The 24,915-nt window shown below is 43.5% G+C and overlaps 2 protein-coding genes across 3 annotated transcripts in view; both read right to left on the reverse strand.

Moving 5' to 3' along the window:
- Nucleotides 1-13,779: 13,779 nt before the first annotated feature.
- On the reverse strand, nucleotides 13,780-18,679 carry LOC106043705 (uncharacterized). Its single transcript, XM_013193328.3, has one exon. It carries the CDS (start codon nucleotides 15,335-15,337, stop codon nucleotides 14,390-14,392), a length of 948 nt encoding a protein of 315 aa, XP_013048782.3. The 5' UTR covers nucleotides 15,338-18,679; the 3' UTR covers nucleotides 13,780-14,389.
- Nucleotides 18,680-18,816: 137 nt separating this feature from the next.
- Nucleotides 18,817-24,915, reverse strand: part of COL22A1 (collagen type XXII alpha 1 chain) — a 233,608-nt gene continuing 227,509 nt past the window's right edge. For both annotated transcript variants that reach the window (XM_066990776.1, XM_066990778.1), the window contains 2 exons: nucleotides 23,846-23,923; nucleotides 18,817-22,883 (listed from right to left, as the gene is read on the reverse strand). In XM_066990776.1, coding sequence (XP_066846877.1) covers nucleotides 22,696-22,883; nucleotides 23,846-23,923 — 266 coding nt within the window. In that variant the 3' untranslated portion in view covers nucleotides 18,817-22,695. The remainder of the gene's footprint in view (nucleotides 22,884-23,845; nucleotides 23,924-24,915) is intronic.

A 24,915-nucleotide genomic window follows, 5' to 3' on the forward strand; every position in this document is an offset into this window, starting at 1 on the left:
TCATCTAGTGATCCATAGATTTTTTCAAATTATAACCCTGTCAAAGGCAAAAAATAGCTTAAATTGTGAAAACTGACAGACGGCAGATAATTGGGTGTATGCGTGTTTGTGGGAAATGTCTGAAATTGAACTTTTGAACTCTCAAGCAGCAGCTTGCTATCTGTTAGCAGCAACTAGTAAAGGCTGGCTGTATATTTTGATAACTTGTGGTCGAAACAGAAGTTACACATTCTGAAAACTCCTATTTAAAAAAAAGAAACATGAAACAGGACCACCAGTTAGGAGGCTGACCACATGCTGTGCTTCTGCACGTAGACTATTCAGATAGAAAACTGTGGGCTTAGAGTCTGGCAAGAAGAGAAGACATATACTTGAAAGGAAGAAGTGATCTTGGGAAGAAAAAGGAGACCTGGAAAGAAGAAAGTAAAGCTCATAGCTGCTGGAAACATCCTGGTAGTGGGAGGAAGGTTTGGGAGATGGGGGAGATGCACAAAGACACCCAGGGACATCAAACAGTAACCCCCAAGACAGGTGACCAAAAGCAGTAGCACAACAAGGACCAACACAACTTGGCCCATGTGTCCTAGACCAGCAGTGAACACCCCACAAGGACAGGGAATCATGTCCTGGTATATATGAATGAATCTTTGAGATAATCAGGTAGGGTACAAACTCCTGCCTCCTTGATTATTAAATAAATGCTTGATTGGCTCATGAGTGTAGTAATGCTTTGCATCCCAGGAAGTATGCAATGTTGTAATGTTTGTTCTCCAAAGCTAGCTGCATCTTCAGCATTGACTGCAATAAATTTGTACCCAGAGTTTGAGATGTAGACTGTGTACCTTCTGCCTCATAATTATTACTGAATATATTAAATCAAAGGGACTCACAGATTTTGGGTACCTTACCTCTTTATTTTTAAAAATATTATTATTATTAATTGAAATATATATATTATATGTATATATATATATACATATATATACATATAAACCTTGGCATTTTAGGGGAGTACATAATTTTTTCTTCATAACTAGACCTTGTGTCCAGCAGCTCTGGACTTGAGATGAAAGTTACTGATGGATCTTCTGTTGCTCCTCCCCGAATAAAAGCTTCCCATACAACCTGACGCATGTTTATAACCAGTTTAAGCTTGAGCCAAAATACCAATGCATACAGAGTGCTCATAAACCCGCACCATGGAAATATTTGCTAACTATAAATAGAAGACTGTCAACCAGATAAAAGCAATCTTTTCTGAAAATGCTCTGTGGTGCTCCTGGATAACTTCCACAGTTGTTATATAAAAAAATGGATAGAAATTTTTGCTGCTAACCCTCAGGATTGAAGGTTCTTCAATAACTTGCACACAGTCTTATTGACTTTGCTCTTTTTTTCTTTTTTTATTGTTGTTCCACAGCTCTTGATAAAAACAGTCAGCAGCCAGAAAAATCTATACACAATGAGATGCTGCTGTGGGCCAGCATTATGAATGCAGTCTAGCTCGAGATACCTTTGACGAGTGAGTAAACAGCAGCTAAAACAAACAGCTATGTAATATCAGCTTTGCCATCCTCTGTCTCTAATTCAGCCTGTCACTCCTCTCCCTTGTGAAAGACAAGCCTGTGACAGTTGCTGGGCTGGACTTTTTCTTCACCACGTTACCTGATGACTTTTCAGGCCTCAGCACAGTAAGTGACAGAACAGCAATCCCAATTGCTGGTGGGCGTCCAACTTTTTTGGTGGGTGTTCATCCGTGGTCTGGACTCTGTCCTTTGTAGGCAGCCCCCTGATGGTCTACATGCACTTTTTTGGTGGGTCCCCACACAATGCTTCCCCATCATCCATGGTTGGATGCTTACTGAGGGGTTTGCCACAGAGGCCATTGATTTCTTTGCAGTGCTTCCTCTTCCTCCCCAGCTGCACCATGTTCAAATATCTTTGGATGTTTAATGAGGGGTCACCCATCAAAACCATCCATTTGTCTGCTGCATTTTTTTTCTCCCCAAACACACCATTTCCTCCATCTTTGGACACCTACTGAGGGGTTGGCCATTGAGGTCATCCCTTTCTTTGCAGTGTTTCCTCTTCCACCCCACCCACACCATTTCATCCATCTTTGGACATTTAGTGAGGGGTCACCCTTTCAGGTCATCCTTTTGCGTGCTGCATTTCCTCTTCCTCCCCATCCACACCATTCTGAGCTCCCAGCTCCATGGTCCCATGGAGAGAACCATGCTGGAGCAGATCTCCAAAGGGCAGCCCATGGAGGATGTCACAGCACAGCAGGCGGATGTGCCCTGAAGGAGATGTGCCTGTGGAGAGGAGCCCCCACAGGGGGGCGGGGAGCTTCATGTCTTCTCTCCCTGACCTACTGAGGATGGGGAAGGAGAGGACAGCTTGGTGGGCAGCTGGCAGACAGCCAAGCCTAACCCACCCGCCCCTGATCCTTTTCCACCAAAGGGAAGCTGAAGATGCAGCCCTAAAAACAGTCAGGAAACATCTTCTCTGCCCCTCCAGACAGGAAAAGTCCATAGAGTAGGCATTGCTTTAGCACCACCTGGCCGAGAAAGGCGGTGTGCAAACTTCTCCCAGGCAAAGGAAGCTGGTAACTATCTGCGGCACAGCCTGTGTTGTAGGATGAAGCTGTTCCTCCCGGAGGCTGCAGATGCACCCAGGAGTGTGCCATTTGCCTGAACTTGCCTTTCTCCTGAGAGAGACATCCAGCGTGAGCACGCTGCAGCTGCCTTGCTCTGTGCCACAGAGAAGGAGAAGCTGATGGGTGTCGGCGTGCAACAACTTCCAAAAGAGCCTCGCGAGTGCTGAGGAGAGGGCAAGGCAAAGATGAGTGAGAGTGTGTCTTCTCCCCGCTGCAGCACAGAGAACCACACAGGCACACTCCCAAGTGCCAACGAGAGAGGCCAGGCTCAGGAGTGCTTCAGCAAATGAGCCCTGTCCTGACCAGGCCTCCTGAGGGAGCAGTGAGGAGGGACCTGCCCGAAGCAATCTCCCTCCAGCTCCTCCGACGGGGCTGGTGTTCTTTGAGCAGCAGCATGAGGAGGTGTGTAGGGGAGCTGCCTCTGTCTTTAGCCACCCCCTCCGGTCACTGAAGACAGAAGGAGCTGAGGATAGCAATGCCCCACCAGCCACACTGGCCTCCGACTGCAGACCCCTCACCACAGGCCCCAGAGGCCTCGGCGGCCCTATGGTGGGCTGGTGCAACAGCCCCGAGGCAGCCGGGCCGTCTCCTCCGCTGACTCAGGGTCAGCACGCAGAAATGTCCCCTTCTCAGTCTGGGGGCACCATGCAGGACAGGGAAGGAGGGCTCAGACAGCACTTGAAGGTTCACAGTTCTTTTATTGATGGCAACCGGAGGAAAGCGGGACAAGCAGGAGAAGCTGAAAAGTCTTTAACTTAGTGTAAGCACTGCTCTGCAACAACTAAAACATTGGTATGTTATCAGTATTCTACTCATCCTAAATCCAGAATGCAGCACCATACCAGCCACTATATTCTACTATATATCTTGCTCAGATAGATACTCTACTATTTTATAGTACTCTAGTACACTGATTGTCCTGAAAAGCTCTGAGGGCTTAAAGCTCTCCGAAATAAAATTTTCTTCAGTCTTTAGCAAGGCAGAATTAGAGCTGGAAGGTTATATGCAGATATCTGGATATGTACATCAAAGTTCTAGAATAAAACGAAGATGACAAGAATTGAATCAGAGTTCTTAACCATTATTGAAAGAATTTGGGGTTCCAGAATACTCAGTGCTCCATAATGACTTCACATATAGCCAGAAGCACTATATAACAATTTTATGATGGGATTCCAGCAGAGGCAATTTTGCGTGAGATTTAGGACTAATTCCCAAGTCACACAAAGTGTTGGAGCAAGCAAAACCAGAACATTAACCTTCAGGACAGGGACATTTACACCTGTTTTGACATGGTTGATAGATTTTTCTCTAAAGAACAGATTTGTGCTGCTTCTCGGTATAACTTTTGAAGGACTTTAAGGAAGAATTTGAGAAATGGGAGAGTTTGGGCCTGTGATGTCAAGATTTAATGTCGTCAATGGTCAGCTCTCTCTTCCTAAGAGATATCTGAGCAAGAACTCAAGGTTTCTGAATTCTAACTTTGTATCAAAGTTATTATGGGAACAATCTGCATAATAAGGCAGTATTACTTATCTGCCTTACATGTTTCATGCAAATAAAGCAGAATATCAAATATTTCCTTTCTAAATCTCATGCTAAAGGTCAAGTGAAGTAAATTGCTGCAGTTGCACAGAAGTGAGTGGAACTAAAGCAGTTCTAACTATAGAACTATCTTGCATTTTTGTACTAGATGACTGTATCTTTGCTTTTTACTATTAGTGAAATGTTTTTTTTTTCCCACAGAGACCTTGCAATTCAGCTCTAAACATGTTTATTTTTCATTTACAGATATGCTTAGAAATGATCATAGTTCTATTTTAATTGCAAAAGAAATGTCATTTTTTGAAAATGAAAAAAATGCAAGGGGAGAGGGGAAAGAAAGAAAGAGCAGGGAAAAAGAAAAAAAAAGGAAAAAAAAAAAAGAGGGATTCTTTAAACCAAAATAAAAGCTCATTGAGACTAATGGTGTGTGCTTCATATGTTATGTGTTTCCTTTCAAAGGCTGTGGCTAAGCAACAAGAAGGGAAACTGTTTGTTTTCCTTTTGCTACTGATGCAAGGAACTGGCCAGGTAAAACTACCGAGAAGGGAGAAACTTGTGGCTTCTTTAACATAACTGAATGTGCCTGGAAGAGAAAAGCTTTCAAGATGATGTGGAACAGACAGAGGAAGAATGGAAGAAAAGTGGCTGGGAGGAAAGCTGTAGCATGGGTGTGAGGTCCCCAAATCTCACAAGCAGCAAGAGGGTGGATGGGGACTGATTGTTCAGAGTCATTCCAAGGTACTGTGGGGTGAGGCGAGTGGAGGCCTCAAAAGGAGCTGATTCTTTGTGAAATGGGCTGTAGCCCTGGGAAACTTATTGCCAAAGATGTTGTGGATACAACATTAAGGCAAACTGTAAGGGAGATTGTTTGGGATTATCTACTAAGCAGACAAGCTGCTCCAGGCCAACATCTCCCCTGAACCAAAAATGCTTAGAAAATAGGAAAACTTAGAAACTTGGTATCTTGGGCTTAGAAACTTGGGCTTCTTTTTTATGGGCATACTTGAGGAGAGAATACTGCACAGATGGTTAAGATAACCCTTGATCTGAACTAGTATGGCTCTTCTGGCAGCTGGGACTAACAAGGGACTAAAAGAAACTACTTCAGAGGGTACCATGTGCAGGGTGTTGGGATCCCAGAAACTACTGAAAGATTACTGGAAAGACAGTAAATCTCAAATAAAGAACCCCATTGCCAGTGCAGAGCTGTTTTCAATAAATAAATAAATAAATAAACAAATAAAGAGAGGGCAGGCAGTGGAGGCTGAGGCTAAGAAGTTATTGAGTACCTCACCCTTCTCCATGTCTGTTGTTGCCAGTTCACCCTTCTCATCTATCAAGAGGGGGGTACACACTCCTTGGCCTTTCTTTTCTGGCCAGTGCACCTACAGAATCCCTTCCAGTTATTCTTTGCATCTCTTGCCAAGTTCTGTTCCAGCCATGCCTTGGCTTTCCTGATCCCATCCCTACCCATCCAGACAGCATCCCTGTACTCTTCCCAGGCCACATGTCCCTGCTTCCACTGCCTGTGTATTTCTGTCTTGTACCTCAGTCTAACAAGCAGGTCCTTGCTCAGCAAGCCCAGTTTCTTGCCCTCCCTGCTTGCTTTTTACACATGGGGATGCAGAGTTCTTGCACTCTAAGAAGAAAATCCTTAAAGAGTTGCCAGCTCTGCTCAGCTCCTTTGTCCCTACAGACAGTGTTCCAGGGGAACTCATCTTCAAGGTTTTTAAACATTGGGAAGTTCTGTGTACTGTCCTCTAGAGAGGGAGATGGTTTTGCTGTAGGATCTTTCTACCAATCTGACATGCAAGTTATTTCCAGTGACAATCTAAATAGTTCAGGTAACATAAATGTTTGTTTTTCTGTATAGTGTCAGTTCATTGTTAGCCTTTCTTTCTGAAGAAATATCTGAAAGTCGGGCATAAACACACTGACACCCAGAAGAGTCTGTAAAGTGCTCTGAATATTGAAACAGGGCAGGGAACTGGGATCTAGAGGGAACATCTGCCTTCTGGCTCTGTTAAATGAGCATGCAGAATCCACATTCACATGTAGCCATGGCATCATATAATTTCATTCATTTTCTTTTCTATTTTGATTCAGTCAGGACAACAAAAGTTTTCCAGGAAACAAGCCAAACAAACAAGCAAACAAATGAAAATCCCAGCATATGAGATTTTGCAGAATGTATCAGAACTGCTGTCAACCTGGAACGTGGCTTCTTACATACTGAAACAATACAAAAAGTTAAGGAATAATAACCTTAACATTTCAAACACAAACAATCTAGATATATACAGCATCAGTTAACTGTGCTCCCAACAAGGAACACCATCTAATAAGCAAAGAGACGACAAAGAGCCCAGAACTGGAAGGAACAAGCAGAGGCAAGTCGAACTTCTTGGAAGGCCAGGTAGTTTTTGAATAGACATCAGCTCAAAAGGAGTCTACAGAGCTCTCAGTCCCGCAGACCATAGGCCACGCTGCTCTTTCCAGTTGTGCAAACCCTGACATGACCAAACACCAGAAGAGGGTATCAAGGGCATGTTCTTGATCCTTGTAGCTGAAAAGTATCAGGAATAAGGGATAACTTAGGAACAAACCGCATTATTCAGTTTGGATAAGGCTTGCTTTGTAGCTGAAAAGGAAACTTCACAAATAACAACCAGAACCATGCTGTTATTGCTATGTACATGTTTAGAAATTGCTGGAGTCCAACAGTACTTGGTGTGGGAAAGCTATGCAGAAGCATTCAGTCTTTCCCTAGCAGATACTTAGCCTGTGTGAGCTAACTTTTTTTTTCTATTCTTTCCATGAACATACAGACCTAATGCAAAGGATGAACTTCCTAACAGCCAGCGGTAGTGTTCAGAATAAAAAGGAATCTTCTTTTCATCTAGATGAAAAGGTGTCTGATCTGAAACAGCCTTTTTACTAGTGTAGGTATGGTGTAGATATCCTCTAGGTGACAGCTGCCCAGGGAACACACACAGATACACACTGTTAGCTACTGAAGCTTGTTATTCGGGACCAAAACTACCATTTTCCTGCTGCCGTCTTAGAAATAGCGTGCTACTCATCCTGTTTTGAGTCTAAGCAATGGGATTAAGGACATCAGTTTGAAAGCAGGATTATTTAGTTCTGCTGTGCAGCAGGAAAAGCACAGCTGTCAAGACAAGACCAAAACAAGCTGGATATCTTGAGACTTGGGTCACTTTCCCCCTCACAATGACTGCTTTTTCCCTTAACCATGATCAGGCCAAAGTACCCTGCACAGGAAACATGTATGGAAATGCAATCAAATGTTTTTCCCAGATGTTTTGGGGCTGTGATTTCCCAAGCATCAGGAAGAGCTGCAGCCCTCCACCACCACCGTGGGGCCACCTAAAGCACATCACAACTGTCATGACAGAGTATAGACCACACCAAATCCTTCCAGTATGGATGCATTTGTGCTCTGTTGAGCTCTGCTGGAGCTTTGAGCCCCAACCAGCCCTGAACCTTTCTGCAGAAGGTGGAGCTGCAGGTGGCTGTTTCACCAAGCATCAGGTCTGCGTAAAGCCACAAAGTCAGGGTAGCATGTATAGTGTATAGTCCAAGCTAAATGGCAATGGTTTTTGTTGGTGGTGGTGGTTTTTGATCGGGCAGATGGGACAGGGGGAAGTGTATGGGAAATGATTCTGACCCGTCTTCAAGCTTTGCAAAAATCCTGGAACAAATAACCATTTCATAAATACCTGCAAGATTATAAATCACAGCAGCAGCTGCTTCGTATACCAGCAAAGACAAGTAGCCTATGTGGATTTGTTTTGAACTGATCTAATCTCCAATTTTAGCAATGTAACAGGCTTTAAGAATAGAGGAAATGTAGCTGTCACAATCTTACCATTATGACGGTTTCCAAAATACTTGCATGTGACATTTTAATAAACAAGCTGAAGCAGCGTGGTCTAGATGAGACAATGATAGATTGGGTGCAAAGCTGGTTTGATAACGTATTGGAGAGGTTATCAGTGGTGCTTTGTCAGAGTGGAAGGATGTAGAAAATGGAGCTCGGCCAAGTCTATTCTGGATCTGATTCTGGTATGTGTTTTCATTAATGAATTAGATGATGGAAAGAGAGTGCGGTTATTAAATTTTCAGGTGGCATAAAGCTCGGAGGCATTGTAAGTATAAGAGGACAGGATTCGAATTCAGAATGATTTTGAAAAATTACATAACCTGTCTGGGGTGTTTAAGGCTGCATTTCAGCAGGGGCAAGTGCAAGGTATTGTGGTTTAACCCGGCAGGCAGCTGAGCACCACATAGCTGTTTGCTCAATCCCCCCCACCGTGGGATGGGGGGGAGAATCGGGGAAAAAAAAAAAAAAAAAAAGATAGGTAAAAGCTTGTGGGTTGAGGGGTTGAGAGAAAGACAGGACAGAAAAGGAAGGGAAGAACAACAGCAACAATAATAATAATGCCCATCCCATACCCGAGCAGTGGTCCACCCTACCCTGGCCAGCCACCCCATATTAATTGCTCTGCATGATGCATTGTGGCATGGCACATCCCTGGGCCAGCTGTCCTGGTTCTGTCCCCTCCCAGCTCTTTTGCACTCCCAGCCCCTTGCTGGCAGGGCAGCACAAGAAGCTGGAAGGTCCTTGGCTCTGTGTGAGCACTGCTCTGTGACAACTAAAACATCGGTGTGTTATCAGCATTATTCTTATTCTGCAACCAGAACACAGCGTCAGACCAGCCACTAGGAAGAAAATGAACTCTATCCCAGATGAAACCAGAACACAAGGTTAAAAATTCATACACCTATAACAAAATTTGTCAATAGCAGTGCCATAGTGAAGCATGGTATCACAGTGGATTGCAAGTTGATTGTGTCATGCTTTTGTTGAAAAAAAATGGCAAATCACCATCAAAGTAGGGTGAACAAACAGGGAGTAACTTTCAAGACTTGCAGTAGTCCTTCAGCTTGGCACTGGAGAAACTTCAGACATCATATTGCATTCAGTTTTCAATGTGACATCTCCATAAAGATAGATAGCATCACAGATGTAGAAAACGTGGTTGGAACAGAAAGACTGACAGACTCGGTGTCCGCTTAATTTCAACAAGCCTCAAAAGAAACTCTTCAACAAGCTTCATGTATGTAAAAGAGTTTTGCAAGCAGGAATAAAACAATTAGTTTCTGGGAAATGAACAAGAATATGTTTAAATTACAGGAAGAACTTTGAATTTGAACTTCCCAGCAGTGACACATGCAAAGTAATAGAAAACATATCTTGAAAATACAACGTTGAAAACACAACTTTGCGCTAGTGGCCTGACTGCAAGAGTACCGACACTTTCAATGCAAGAGTCATTGCATCCTTCTGAACACAAGCCCTCATAAAGTCCACGCACCAAATGACTGGGTGTGGGACCGCTTTGGGAGTCAGTTGCAGTGAGCTCCATGCTGGCTTTCTCAGACATTTCAGCCTGATGAAACCCAGGGAGTTTCAGCACAAAGCCTCAGTGTGGGCTGCTCCATCTGGGCTTTGCTTGTTGCATCCATCTCTTCTGCACTTGCTATTTTCTTGCTGCCTGAACCGTTCAGGAAAAGTTTGTTTGCGTGCCATGAGAAAGGCAACATGTTTTACAGTTTCCCAAGGGTGGCAGAAAAATAAAAATCTTCTTGACAGCCGCTGAGATCTTTAAACACACACACACACACACACAAATCCACAATTTGAATGTGGTATTTATTGCAGCACCATTTAATACCTGTCTCCTGGCTTATGGGCAGAACACTCTGAGGAGTTAAAAACTTTTCTTTGAACAGTTTAGAATGATCTTCATTAGAGATGCTATTTAGTCTTTTATTGCAATTTGATGTGCTGAAAGACATGGCACTTGCTTGTGACAGATTGCTTTGTTTCTCCTGTGGTACCATTGCCCAAGTGCAAGGAACCATCTTCAGTTGAATCTGATGCCTCCGACAGTGACTGATTGTATGCAGTCAAGTATAATTAAACCGGTAGACCCCATGGGTTCATGTCAAACCTGAACCTTTTGTACTGACTCAGTGTTGAATCTCAAGAAAAATCATTTCTGAACTTGGACTTCCAAGTTCTGGGATGAGGCAACAGAGCATGGAGGAAGGCAGGATGGTGAGTGGCAGTGGGGTAGGTCCAGCTAGGAGGAACAGTGGCCTCACGATGGCCTTTTCAGTAGACACCCTCCTGGGCTAGAGAACTTGTGGAAAACATCTGAGAACAGATCCCCGACAACTACACGTTCAGAAACTGGCATCCTTCTTTCAGACATCAAGTGCATTTGCATTGTGTGTAGGATATTACTTGAAGTATGCTTTGACTTCTGGGATCTGCAAAGTTGTGTTTCCTATGCTGTCTACTAATATGTAATATAAGTGATTGATCAACCACGAGACTTTCCAAAGACTTGGAAAACCAGAGGGTGCTAAACTCCCCTCTAAAGGAATTCAGAACCAGTCTTCTGTTTGTGCTTCTGGAAATCTGCTGCTGACTCCAAAAGTAACAAGAACAGAAACTGCCTCTTCTGTTTTGTTTTACCACCTCAGAGACTCCAGCACCAAACACAAGAGCCCTCTGGTCAGCACTCCTGGCTTGGTGACCTTCAATTTTTCTATCATTGCTCTTAGCCATTGAAAATTAAGAAGCTGAAGTTCATGCTGAGGCATGAGATTTATTTATTTTAGATTTATGGCAGCCATAAATTCTAGCCGTATACGTTCAAAGACAGAAGAAGTCTTTGTAACCTTCATTTTGCATAAAATAAGGTGGAGTGTTACCATCGCACCTTCAGGTGAGCTAGACTGTGGGTTTTACAGACTTCAGTTGGTGGAGAATCTGCCATATCCTCAGGTGAACTCTCCAGCATTAAAAATATGCAGCTTATCTGTAGTCTGAACTTGTCTGGCTGGAGCCACCAGCCTGTGAAGTGTTATGCATTTGTATGTTAAATTAAAGAGCCCTCTGCCCTTATATATATAATTCTTCTGAAATCCTATTTGGGGCTTTATTCTTCACTCACTGCTTTTATATTTCATTACTGTTCTGCTGCAAGAGTTCAGTTTTCAAATGAAAGCGCTATGCAATTCCAGGGGACAACACTCTTCTGCACCAGTCTGTTTGCAGTACAGTATGGGATGAAGGGAAACGCACGCACAACTCCCATCGGTGCTGAATGTCAGCTTTAACACTGTCCCCCCAGAGTTTGGGGCTCCAGACCTACATCTAGGCCTTTTCATCAGGGGCTTATAACCTAGCAGTTTGCTGTTCTCAGATACTAATGCTTGAAGTTTTAATGAGCACAGGCAAATGAGAGTGCTTAGCAACAATACAGATAGTACAACAAATACAGGATAAGCAGTTTGAGATTAGATTTTAATACCTTCTTAATGACAACACCAAGATCTAGTTATTGCTCTGTGTAACTAAGCCATTAACACAGATGCTAGAATACAACAACACTTATGCACTGTTGGGGTTTCCACTTTGGGAAGTGAGATTTTGGAAGCAACCAGGACAAAGCATGATACAGGGAGAGAATTTCTTCTTGCCAAACAATATATTCGGTCTGCACAAGCACCATGATGGTATGGGCAAAGTGCCCTCCCTTGCATTGATTTCACAGAATTTCTCTAGATCCCTACAAATTGAAGAACTACAGCAAAGGTATTGACATTGCTTATTAAAGGTTACATTTTCTTTTAAACCTTAACCCCCATCTTAACTCCATTTATTCGCAGGAATGACAGTCATTGCAATCATGCTTCATGTTTCAGAACTAGTTCATTTATTTATTTATTTATTTATCTATCGATCTACTTATTTATTTATTTATTTATTTATTTATTTATTTAGGAGAGGGACTAGTTAAACTAAGCTCTGAATGGCCTTGAAAGGAGTTTGACTCCTCAATGTGAAACTTGCAGGACCCTCTAATGTTTGAAAACATGTTGGCCGAAAACAAAAGCAAAAGCTTTGGGATGCTGTGAACTCCCCAAGCAAGCTGAAGTCAGCTTGCCATTTGGGAATCACTGGTCAAGAAGCTGAAAGGAAAGGCTGCCAAAATTGGAAATGGATCCTCAAGCTCAAACTCTGTGCAGTGCAGAAAAGAAACAGCGAGCCAGGATCTGAATGGTTTGACAAAGGACACGACGAATTGTCCTTCTTACCATATGGCTAAAGATGTTGCCCTGGCAGAATTCAGCGTGTCAGACACAGGCCTCTAAAAAAGATCACACTTACTAGAACTTCGGTCCCGTACTTGTTCCAGAACAGGGGAATAACCTTGTTTTTATTTGTGCTCCACTGCTGATATTGCCATTATGCAATGCCCTAAGCTAGACAAAGCTTTACAACAGCAGGATGAACACATGTATCAAATAGGGTGGGAGGAATGGGGAAATAACCAGCTCAAGTCCAGATAATGAATCAATGAAACAGGAACAAATCCCCATTCCTCCAATACCTTTAATGTTGCCACCTTGATACACCCTCCATCTGGCCTAATGATAGCTTTAGGAACTACTGCATGTGTTGTCTCCTGTAATGCTGAAAATCTCTGAAAAACACCCAGGTGAAGGACTCACAGTTCATGCCCTCCTCCTTCATCTCCAGTTCTCCATGATGCCACAGAAAACCCAAGCAAGCAAGTCACCATGGTCCCTTTACTCCTTTCTTTCTTATGTCACATATTGCCCCTCCAAGCCTCTGAAAAATAATTTCCTGCAGGAAAACAAGCAAACAAGCTGGTGTGTCATTATTGCGTGCCTTTTCTTACCATGCATTGATTTATTGCTATGTGATATACTAGTCCTATACCGAATCTAATTAGTAAATCACCAAAAGGTGATGTCTGGCTTGAAATCTTCACAGAGGTAAGGGGCAGACCCACTGTCAGAGTGATGTACAAATCAGTTCATGCCAAGAATATCTGGCATTGCTTTTTGTTACCCAATACAACTTCAGCATCTCTTCAGGCCTCCTGTTCTCCTCGTGCTGATCTTTGCTACGAGGGGAAGAAAAAGACTGAACAATAGATTTAATGGTCTGTATATCAGTGCCTCAAACACTGTCTCTCCCTTTCTCTGTGAACCCTGGAAGCACACGTTCAGATCCCAGCAGACCTGACTTAGCCCTTCTCCTTTCCAGGAAAGACAGAAAGCTGCAGCTTTCTGTACACCTGCCAAATGAGAAACAGAAAACAAAGGAGAGAGAGGGCAAAGGAAAGCATTTATAAGGAAGTGAGAGGCTTTTGAGGAGGAAATAATGAAACAGGAAGATAATGTCAGAGGCAACAGCCACAGAGAAAACACCCAACAAGGGCGAAGCTAAGGAGAGGTGGGAAGAAAATGCTGACGAGAGACTGAGGGAAGGGAAAGCAGAATGAAACAGAAAGGAGTCTCAGCAAATTTCCATAATGTAACACTGATGAGGCCTTTTTTTGATTATAAACAGGAATTTTCAGAAGTGTTCCCTTGCGGGAAGTTTGCATACTCATATTTTAATCTCTCTCTTTTAATATCTCTCAACACTTTCCCAGCCTTAAGACATCACTTGCATGGTACCTTGTGGGACCTGGATACAGGTTGCTTCTATCCAGATCTAGAGAGAAGCCTGAGCTGATTCTACATTTGTGTTGGATGCAAAACTTCGAAATAGCAAGGAAAGTAATAAGATTCTGGGCCACCTCAAGAAAATCCAAATTCATGAGTCTGTACAGTCTTAAACACTTCCACAAATCTCAGCCTGCACCTAATGCAAGTCCAGACTCAAGCACCAACCCAGTGTGCAAACTATGCGTTATTGCCATTTACAGCCCACGAGGTGCTTACCTGACTCTATCCTCCCAGACTAGATATTGTTCATATTCTCAGACTGAATGTATGGCTACAACATTTCTTGAGATAGATCTATACAACTATAAAAACTACAAAGATTATAGCTGTCCCTGAAATAATTTTGCAAGGTATAGACCATCACTCAGTACTAGTGTCAAAAAACAGACTGCCAGAGAAATCACTGTAGAGCAGAGAGGAAGCTTTGGAGCTCCACAGAGTGATTTCACCAGACTTTTCCACCTGAAACACATTTCTCCTGTGCAGATGATCTGCAGAGCATAATTCCACCTCAGTCACCTCAGGAGGACTGGCACCAGTTGTCTATTCTCTCTGCGCCCTATGAAGCGACAAGAAGTAGTCTCTGATCTCCTCAGGGCCTCTGCTGCAGACTTCAGGGGGAGGACTTTCCAGCGGATTCCCCTCAAAATTGCACGAGCAGTAATTGCATCCCCAGTCCAAGTTCACCAGCTCCCCAAATCTTGCCGGAAGGGCCCGTAAACGGTTGTTTCCCAGCCACAGCGTGTGCAGGTTCCTTAAAACACAGATGTCCTCGGGCAGGCTCTCCACGGAGTTGAAGAGCAACAGCAGCGTTTCCAGTTTCTCCAGATGCCGGATGCTGGAGGGGATTGTGAGGATTTTGTTGTCGCTCACGTCCAGAAAGGTGAGGCCCCTCAGCTGGCAGAGGGGGGCAGGCAGTTCGGCCAGGTCGTTGTTGGCCAGGTGGAGGCTGCGCAGCCTCTGGAGCGCCGCCATTTCAGGGGGCAGGGAGCTCAGGCGGTTGTTGCTCAGGGTGAGCCTCTCCAAGTGCCTCAGAGAGCCGATTTCGGCAGGAATGGCCTTCAGGTTGTTGGAGTCCATGTAAAGGAGGGTTAGGTTCTTCAGGCGGCTGATGTCTCGGGGGAGCAGCTCCAGGCGGTGCCTCAGGCAGCTCTCTCGTTCTGGGCTCATCTCCAGGACCTGCAGCTGGTCCAGGCCGAAGACCTGGTCAGGAACCGCTGCCAGCTCTCTGCCGGAGATCTTCAGTTTCTTCTTCCCTTCGTACTTGGGGTCGTGCTCTTTAAGGTACCTCCAGAGTGGGTCAGGACCCGTAGGGGCACATCTGAAGGAGGCCGCTGCGTTCATTCTCCCACCAGAAACGGGGCTGGCCGAACCGAGCCCAGGAGGGCGACCGACGATTTGTTGCGTGCACCACGGGCAACCGCTGAGGTCCTTGGTCGAACAAGGCCCTCTGTCAGCTTTCCTCTCTGCCAGGCACATAACAACACACATGCAGAGTGTTTGGGTTGCTCAGAGACATCCCACTGAGCAAACACTTGCCCTTCTTGCTCAGTCAGGTGTTTCCCTCCTGGCACTGTAGCATACACAAAACCCAGTTTCTGGGCTGCAAATAATTCCTCTCGTGCTTTCAGCCAGCGAGCTGGTGGCAAAGTGTTTGCTGGTGTTTAGAAAGTGAAACAGCAGTGCTGTGCTTGTGCTTGTCAGCAGTTTCGTTCAAAGCATTTTTTTTTTTTGTTTGTAGCTCTGTCCTGGTGGGTGCACCTAAGATGTTTGTAAGAGGAATTCACATTGGTCATTCCCAGGGGGTTGCAATGGAAGCATCAAGTCTGGGTAGCTAAAGCACATGGTAAATGGGACAAGAAGACAGACTCATAGCTGGTGGCTTGGGAGCTGGCAGCCAGGAACAAGCCCTGCCCTCCAGGACGGCTTTTGCCCTTAGCATTAACCAAACACAAAAAAGCATCAGTTTTGAAATCTGGAAGTCCTTCTCTCCCCTGCTGAGCACATGAACCTCTGCACCACAGAGATACGGTCTTTCTTGTGCTGCACTTATTCTGGCATATTTAAAAACAATTTTTGATTCCTTACTGCATGGTTTTGTAAGAGATGAAAAATACCAGGTTTAGCCTAAGTCACTCAGCACAGCATGCAGTGTAGCGAGCAGGCATTTTCCCAGGAGACAATTGTGGGTTTGAAGCCTCAGGCTGAGAAAGCTACCTCTTTTATTTCATCTTCTAATCCTTAAGGCTTTCAGCTAAAAAAAATGCTTAGAATGACCATATCAGATGCTTTTCAAGGAAAGGGGTCTGCACAATCTCCCACTGACTATTAAAGGCAAAAGACAGTGTGTTGTAAGTGCAGTGTGAACAGATCTACCAGGTCAGATCTTGTGGACAGTGAATGCATGAGCTCCGATTCCCCACTCCAGATCTGATGTCCTCAGCGCTGGATGGTGCTGACTTTGCTGGGAGCCTGTCTCCCAACACCAGCTTGCACAGATGGGTGGCGAGTGTTGGGAGCCTGCTGGGCAGAAGATGCTGACCAGAGGATTTGGGGATTATAGGTGAATACCAATACCATTTCTGAACTTACACTTTAGGCTCTCCTGTTTTCTATTGGATTTTGCCCTCAAATACAGACTTTAAGAGCTGTTGCATACTGACTGTTATCCTCAACTTGGATTGAGTGTAAATACCCTAACCCTATTGAAATCAAGCTCTGAATTTCATTCTGATTCATCCGTAAGAGTAAGGCAGGTAAGATGGATACCTGCCTGGTATCCATCAGTGCTATGAGGCTCCTTTTGTATCATAAACTCCTGGGATGATGATGGCTTCCTGATGGGGACCATGCAAGCTACTGAGCTGGGACTATCACAACTCGGTGAACAATGGTGTGAGCAGATCCAGGGGACACTGAATGGTTATCCTTTTCTTTAGGGCCACCATTAATGTCAATGGGGTCTGAAGGTTATGGCAGCTTCATCAATAAGGGGGTGGACATTTTACATAAAGTCAGGAAGTCTACAGGAAGTCTAATAGCTGTTCATAAGTAAGACTGCATATAATAACTTGGAAATATATTAATATATCAGAGATGAATAGAACAGCCAAGGAAAAGTGAGATTTTTTTTTTCACTTGCAAGGGAAAGTTGCTGACTAGAAATGACAGACTTTACAATTAACCATAAAAATAAGACTCCCATCAAAAAACTGCTGAAGAACTTACTGCAATGAGAGCCATTTCAGACTTGAACAAAAGCCATCCCCATTACTACAGGAAAAAAAAAATGTTTTTTATATATTAGCTTTGTCTGTCCTGTGAAATAAACTGAATTGCTGTACATGCTGCGTTCTGCTTAAACAGATTTTTCTCTCCACATCAAAACCCAAGCCTTTCAGACAGAACCTCATGCTGAGCCAAAGCTTAGAGAGAGATTTTTCTGATGCTGGGCACTGTTCTCCCTACTGCACTTTTTCCCTCCAGGGGTCTGACCCTGGGCTTTCCTTTACCAAGGTGCCAGGTTCTTTTCTGCTCCATCTTGCAGGACATCCTTCCTCCTGATGCTGATCGCTGGCTCATCAGGAATGTCAGTGCATGATTAATGTCCCTCAGTCAAATTGTTCCCTTGTGCTTTCTCCATACAGTTCATAATCCAAAAAGTAAAATTACAAGAAGTCCATACTGTCAATATATGATCCCCCTAGAGACCCAGCATATTATTTTCGTTTTTAATTTAGACAAACCCCAATGAGAATACTGCACAGTCTTGAATCAAGGTACGTGAGGAATTCAGAAGTTAGCCTGCAAATCTGCTTTGTAAAGCAACTCGGACAAGCACAGTCTCCTGTTCATCCTCTCTTCTGGCTTTTCCAACCAGTTGTTTCCATTTCACAAGTCAGAACACAAAACTCTGGTTGTGACTTCTAGGTGTAAACAAAATGATGAAGCTAAGCAGTCTTTTCTTAATTCAACCTCACCAGCTACAAGGTGTTGAAATGAAAGCCCAGAATCTGATAGACTCTATTAAAAGTGCCAGGCTTGGGATGTAGGAGGCAATTGGGTGGCTGATGCAAGGATTCCCCAGCAGAGCTAGCTCTGCATGTACCACACCAAGGACTCCTGATGGTCTCTGCTGGATGCTCACCCCCGTGTCTTTACATTCAGTAGTACTGAAATTGATCTCACAGCGAATGAAATAGTTGGTAGTGGATGTTTGCAGATATTTAAAGTTTTTTTTCCTTTTTTTTTTTTTTTTTCCTGGCAAAAGAACAATACAGGTTCATGCCATCACGTCCCTCTCCCTCCGAGATACTTGGCTGCCATTCTCATAGCACCCAACACCTGTAACAACTATCCCCACACCAACTCAGTGGGAATATGAGGCAGGAAAGGTGGAGGATGGATACCTGCCAGAAACTCTTCTTCCGTGAACACCCCGTTAATCCAGGCAACACAACTCAAGAGTGCTTCAGCCGATTACTTCAGGATGGTCTAAATCACCCTCTCACATTGGAACCATCAAAATGCAGGTGCCACAGCCTGATTCTGAATCTCACTGCAAGACTGAGTGTGGGATTCAGGTACCTAGACATCTCACATCATTTGAGGTGCTCCATAACCTCCCTCAGGGATGCCTACTGCAAATATAGGACACCCCTTGTGATAACCCAGCCATGCATAGGCACCAAGTCCTGCTCCAGAAGCTGCCAAAACAGACTGTAGCAGGGCAAGGCTTGGAAAGTTTCCACTTTAAAAGACTAAACCATCAGTAAACGCTATTTTTTTTTAATTGCCCATAATTTAAGAGCTGTGTTCATCTCCCAGCTGGTTTTGCGCTCAGAGTAAAGACCTTGGGCTTAGCTGCTGCAGAATTTTTATTGCATCTCTGGAAAAACACACACATTTTTGTCCTGGGCAACGTAGTCTTGCTTTGATTACACATTTCCAAATAAACATGTGGAACGGAGTTCAACCTTAGACAGTTTAATTATCCCATGTTAACAACAAGAGGTGTGAAAGGGACAGCTCAGGAAAGCAGCATCAGAAGGCTGTCATGAGAAGAGCCTCTCCAAAGACAGCGAAGAAGGAAAATAGTCCATTCCTTGTTACAGTTCCAAGAAGAAGCTAATTAAAAGCAGTTTAGAATGCAAGTATAAATTGTTAAATAATGTAACATGCAAAATTATTTTCCCCAAATGAGTCATTAAAAAAAGAAAAACTTTAAATTATTTACTTGACAGGCAAAATATGTGATGGAATAATGGTCTGTTTGCTATAATTGCAATAATTTACACATTTATTTAAAAAAAGAAAAACTCCCAGTGACATCAAAAAAAATGCACGTACCATTAGCACCTTTGTAATATGTAGATAATGCATTAGGGAGACAGTGTAATTTTAACAGTATGTCCTCTCTTACCACAGGGCCAGCCAGAAGAAATCCAACAGTAATAAAAGTGGATCCTTGGGTTTAAGCCTCAGACTCACTGAATGGACTTTACTGTGATGTACCAAATGCTTTGTTTCAGAGCCAGGAACACTGAGATGCAAAAGCCACATCCTCATCTTGTTCGAGAGTGGTTGGGGGAGCAGCCACAAGCACCATCTCCTCCCTGTCTGCCACCGCCTGCATCCAAGGCTGCCTTGCAAGGTGTTCATGAGACACATGCTGCAGACCCAGATCAGGACAGACAAAACACGCCTGCCTGTCACCTTCCTGCACACACAGGCACCTGCTCAGGCACGCAGGCATCTGCACATTTTGGAGGGCAGCTTCTGACCATGCCCAGGGCTGTACTTACACATTTAACTGTCTGCCCAGATGGCAGATCTAATTTGGAAAGAAAATCTCAGGCCACCTTTCCAAAGACTGCAAATGGCCATGAACAGACTGAGGCAAAAACTGGTGCAGATTTTGCTGCTTGAGTTTGTAGGGCAGGAATCCTGCACACACATCCTTCCTTTTTGTCTTTTTATTTTATTTTTTATTTATATATTTATTTTCAGTTGACTTAAGGCACAGTCATGCAGGGCTTGCTTTTGGAGGACCAGCAGCTACAGGAACTTCCCTTTGATGACTGTGCCCATAGCACCTGGGTGGCTATAAGGATCAGTCCTGATCTGGGTCTGCAGCATGTGTCTCATGCTCCTCACTACCAACAGATTGTGCTTGGTAAATGCCATTTAACTGGCTGGAGAGGAAATGAGGTTTAAGAAAAAGCAGGGAAATGGCATCCACTAAATTCAGAGCACAAAAGCAGGGCTGTCTCTGGGAATGGACTGAACAGACAACCACAAAGTAGGGAATATGACAGAGCAAAGGGAGTTAGGCTGGATCCCTTTTTCAGGGTGGAGAAATTGCATAGCTCTAGTCTGTGACTAGCCCATGCAGTTCTTCTAATTGCTACTGAAGGTGCAGGTGTGCCTCAGTTTTGCTAACACAGACTCCTGGCAATGACTCTAAAAGACTTACAGATGAAAAAGGTTATCCAAAAAAAAAAAACAGCCCCCTCCCCCCCAAAAAAAAAATGAAACAAAACAATAAAACACAAGAAAACAACAATAAAACAAAAAAAAAAAAACCACAGAAACAAACCCACAAAGAAACAAAACACCAAGATCTCCTTTATCTAATTATACAATTAGACCCTGAAATTTGTTTAACAGAACATCATTATGTATTTACCCTTCACATGGTATACTGAATGTATTGAAGCCTATGTCATGCATGGCACATACAAACATACGATACAGAGTCTGACGAATTACCATCAGGACAGGAGCTAAATGTCACATTAATATGGCACAGATAACATGCTTGACCTCCAAAAAACCTGTTCATTGTCATATTTATTCAAAATGATGGCTCATGCTATATTGGGAGGTATCTCTTGAGTGGGAAGCCTGTTCAATATCCCCACTGGAGGGATGAAAACTGGACTAGGAAAAATGATGTTGTTAAATATGATGTGATCAAAATGCTTGCCTAATATTGAAATACAGCGAGCTGGCCTAAGATGAAGTACAGCAACATATACTATTGAGAGTTACTAAAAAGCAGTGAGCTTTTCACATCATGATATTTTCACTTTGATTGGTCTTTCCATAGCGAGAAATACAGTAAAATCAAATCAGAGAGATTATTTGCATAGGAAATAGCAAAAATATCACCACTGAGATCTACAAGGGAAAGACTTTGTTTAACCCTGGCAGTGAACATGCTATTTAATTTCATTTTTCAGTAAAGCAGAGGCAAATTTTATCTGCTGCTGGGTAAGAAAAAGACTCCAAGTCTGGCAAATAGCTAGCTCTGGGATTTAGCCACAGTCTCTGATTCTGGGAGGGTTATAGACAGCTGTGGTTTCTGGTTGGCTTAGCCAGCTTGGAAGCACCGTGCCATGTGGTGAACATGCCAGCAGGGCAGGGGGCCTCATTTCTGTTTGCAAAATACCTGATGAGATTTCCAAACAGATTCAGCGCTTAGCGCCTGTATCAGGTTCATTACTCTGATCCCTCAATACAAACTGCTTTGTGCAGAAGAGTTTTGGAAATGCAGCTCCTTTGCTGGCACGTACATCCAAGGTCTGATCACCCTTCAGATCCACACCTTTGTGTATGGGCAAGTCTCAGAGGGTTAGACCAAAAGTGACCAATTATAAAGGTCTTCTCAGACTCCTTCCCCTCTTTATTATCTCTTTATTTATAATTTTAACAATTAGCTGACAGGGAAAAAGGACCCATGTTTGAGTTTTGGCTTTCGCTCACAAACGCAATGTCCTCTGGGTTTCTGAATACCGATTTGTTCTGACCTTTCCATCAGAGATCAGCACTCTCCTAGGCCAGCCTGTAATCTCTTACCTGCCCTCTAAAACACACCCCAGCATAGTTATTGTCATGGTGGATCATTCAAAGCAGTGAAGCTGGGTCAAGCTTGGCTTCCTGAGGTTTTTAACATCAGAAGATGTTCTGTGCTTCACTGGCAGATTTCTTGGGTGACGCAGTGGTAGGGAATTATGTGTGCACTGACAATGAAAAGCAGATTTGGCAACACTGAGCTGATGGAGGACAGCATCACGGCTTTTTGCAGAGGCATCTCCCTGGCAGAAGGAAGATAAGCTCCATCTAATATATACATACCCTCTGATTACTGAAATTCTTGTACAAGGAGCAGTGAGAAGCTTTAAATCTTTTTTTTTTTTGGTTTCTTCATTCCATGTGGTCCCCAAAAAAAGTGGCTTCTATAGGGTTCAGATTCATTTATGGGCAGAAGAACATCAAATTTAACAGGGAGCTTCCAAGGAAAGTCCATAACTGTCCATTGTGAGCTGAGTGTATTGGAGACATCTTACCCAGCTTTGGCATGACCTTGCCTTCCTCCTCTCCATGTGGATGGCAGCTAGCACCAACAATCCTGCGATCAGCCTGAGTCTCACAGTTAATGCCCTGGGCTGCACAGTGAAGGATTTGATTTCAGTTTCAAGGGTGAGGGGTAAAGCTTTGGAAAGAATTAACATCATAAAAGAAAAAAATGTGGTATCTGAACGGTTTTGCATAAACAGCTACACAATGTATCAATGTTGTATGTTCTTCAAAAGAGAATAAAAAAAACACTTATTTTTAATGTTTTAATATGCCCTGGTGTTAGAGAAAACAAGAAAAAAAATCACATATCACATCAAAGATAATAATAATAATTATTATTAATAAAAATAATCTGACCGACCGGCAGCATTTGTTGGCCTTAGAAGGCCTCCCATGAAAGAAACACAGTCGAAGACATCTGATAGCTCTTGGCAGGCTTGATGAATTCAAGTTTTAAAAACAAGTCTGGGGATGCTCCCTGCATGCTAGGGCCCTTTGACATTGGCGGGCCTGGCAGCCAGGCTTGCGTAGTAAGCGCACTGAGTGGGATCACACTGTCCATTGGCTCCTGGAGGTCCCTGTGGGCCCATGAGACCAGGCAGCCCAGCTTCACCTTGAGGGCCAGGTGGTCCTGGCATCCCATCTTTGGCATAGCCAGGCTCCCCTGGGAGGCCTAAAATAAAAAAGAAATGCCTTTGGTGAGTGGCACCCCTGGGGTACTGTACTCAGCAGTGCAACATCACAGGAGATGACGGTGCTCCCGCACGGGATGCAGGCATCAGCCTTCACTGTTTGGGGTCTGGCTGGCACGTATCTACAAGGATATGGCAAACATGGCTCCTCTGAATGCAAGATTTCCACCCTGTATGCACAACTCTACTATGCTTTCACATATGTAGAGTTTCCACATTGTTATGCTTCAACAACGTGGGTTGTTGAAGTTGTGCAGCTGCACAGGCCAACAAATGACACATAGTCCCCATAGAAAGGTGCTGAGGATGGGAAAATTTGAGGCAAGAATTAACTGTGGGAGATATTTAATTTGTATGAAATATGGTGGGTCCATTCTTATTTTAAGGCAATGCAGGACCAACATGCCCAGTGCAGCCTATGAAGTTACAAACTTTTCCCATAGTTTCTTCTCCCAACAAAGCAGGGTGAAGGCAAAACTGATCAATGGCTCCTAATTATTAATTAGAAACAAAATATACGTGCTGCTTTTTTTTGTCAGCAAAGATAAATCACGAGCTGGATGCCTGAGACACAGGTGTTTGACACAGCCATTTAAGCTACCTGGATCTCTTGGTTCTTCTTGGTCACAAGAAGATTCTGGCAAGTGCAGATACGGCACTTCAGTGTGTACCTAGCATTTAAAACCTCACTTTGGACTTGTCCCAAAGGTCAGTTAGCCAAGCTGTTACCGAGATAGGTCATTGTTCTTGTCACTCACACTGAGGAAACAAAGGTGACCAGATGTGATGCTAGTGTCAGATTTCTCCCCTTTGGGCCACTGGCTACAGAAACTGTGTACGCTGTTATTTATGTTATCTTGATCATTTATCTGATGTAGAAGAGCCCTTGTCTTTGTGACTGTTCTGGGTGATATGTTTTGTGGGGCTTTCTGAATAAACATACCTGGAATTCCTGGAGGACCTATTTCACCTCGTTGGCCAATGCCAGTATCTCCTTTCTCACCCTTTGCTCCTCTTTCTCCTATAGAGAGGGGAAAAAACAACAACAATAAATTTATGAGCGTTACCTTAAAGAAAAATTCTAAAGTATTCTTTATTACTTTTATTCTTTTATTACTTCTAAAGAATACTACCACAGGTCTTCCATCCACACTGAAGCCAACATATTTGCTAAAAAACAGTTCCTAATTATGGTCACTCCTCTGAGATGGGGCATAAGTGGGAATGAAAACCTGACCCACTCCAGTTATGGTCAGAGGTAGAACACACACTCTGCAATTGCTGGTCACATTCACAAAATCTGCTTTAAAAGACTGAGGCTGCTTCTAACATGACTTTTAAGTGCCACTTAGAGGCTACTAACAGGAGATGTGAATACCAAAGTTGTTAAGCAAGTCCAACTTGTATCACTGCAACATCTCAGTAAGTCTGCCCAAGGCAAAGTAAGACTATGATACAAACTCAGACACTAGAAAATCAGAGGATACTCAAATATCTGGCAAGATATGGGATGATTTTATTAAAAATAAATAAATAAAGCTTTTCAGAAATTATTATTTTTATGAAAAAAAAAAACAAAAAACAAAAAAAAAAAAAACATAAAAAGCTTAACCAATTTGAAGCATTAATTTTTCCTTTTACACAGAATAAAAAGTTTGCTTCATTTATCACAGAATGGCTTGGATGGAAGGGAAAGACCACCTTATTAAAAGCTTTTTTTTTTTTTAGTTTGCTTCATTTCAGAGAATCACAGAATGGCTTGGACTGGAAGGGACCTTGAAGACCACCTTATTCTAGCCTCCCTGCCATGGGCAGGGACACCTCCCACCACACCAGGTTGCCCAAAGCCCCATCCGGCCTGGCCTTGAACATCTCCAGGGATGGGGCATCCACAGCTTCTCTGGGTAGCCTGTACCAGTGCCTCACCAGCCTCTGAGTAAAGAGTGTTTTCCTAAAAGTAATCAAAATCTACTCTTTTTTAGTTTAAAACAATTACTCCTTGTCCTATCTAAA

The sequence above is a fragment of the Anser cygnoides genome, chromosome 2 (assembly GCF_040182565.1).
Source record: "Anser cygnoides isolate HZ-2024a breed goose chromosome 2, Taihu_goose_T2T_genome, whole genome shotgun sequence".
Classification (NCBI taxonomy): domain Eukaryota; kingdom Metazoa; phylum Chordata; class Aves; order Anseriformes; family Anatidae; genus Anser; species Anser cygnoides.

Excerpts from the sequence above, each read along its gene's own strand:
- LOC106043705 (XM_013193328.3), bottom strand. The coding sequence starts at position 15,337 with ATGTGTGTTGTTATGTGCCTGGCAGAGAGGAAAGCTGACAGAGGGCCT.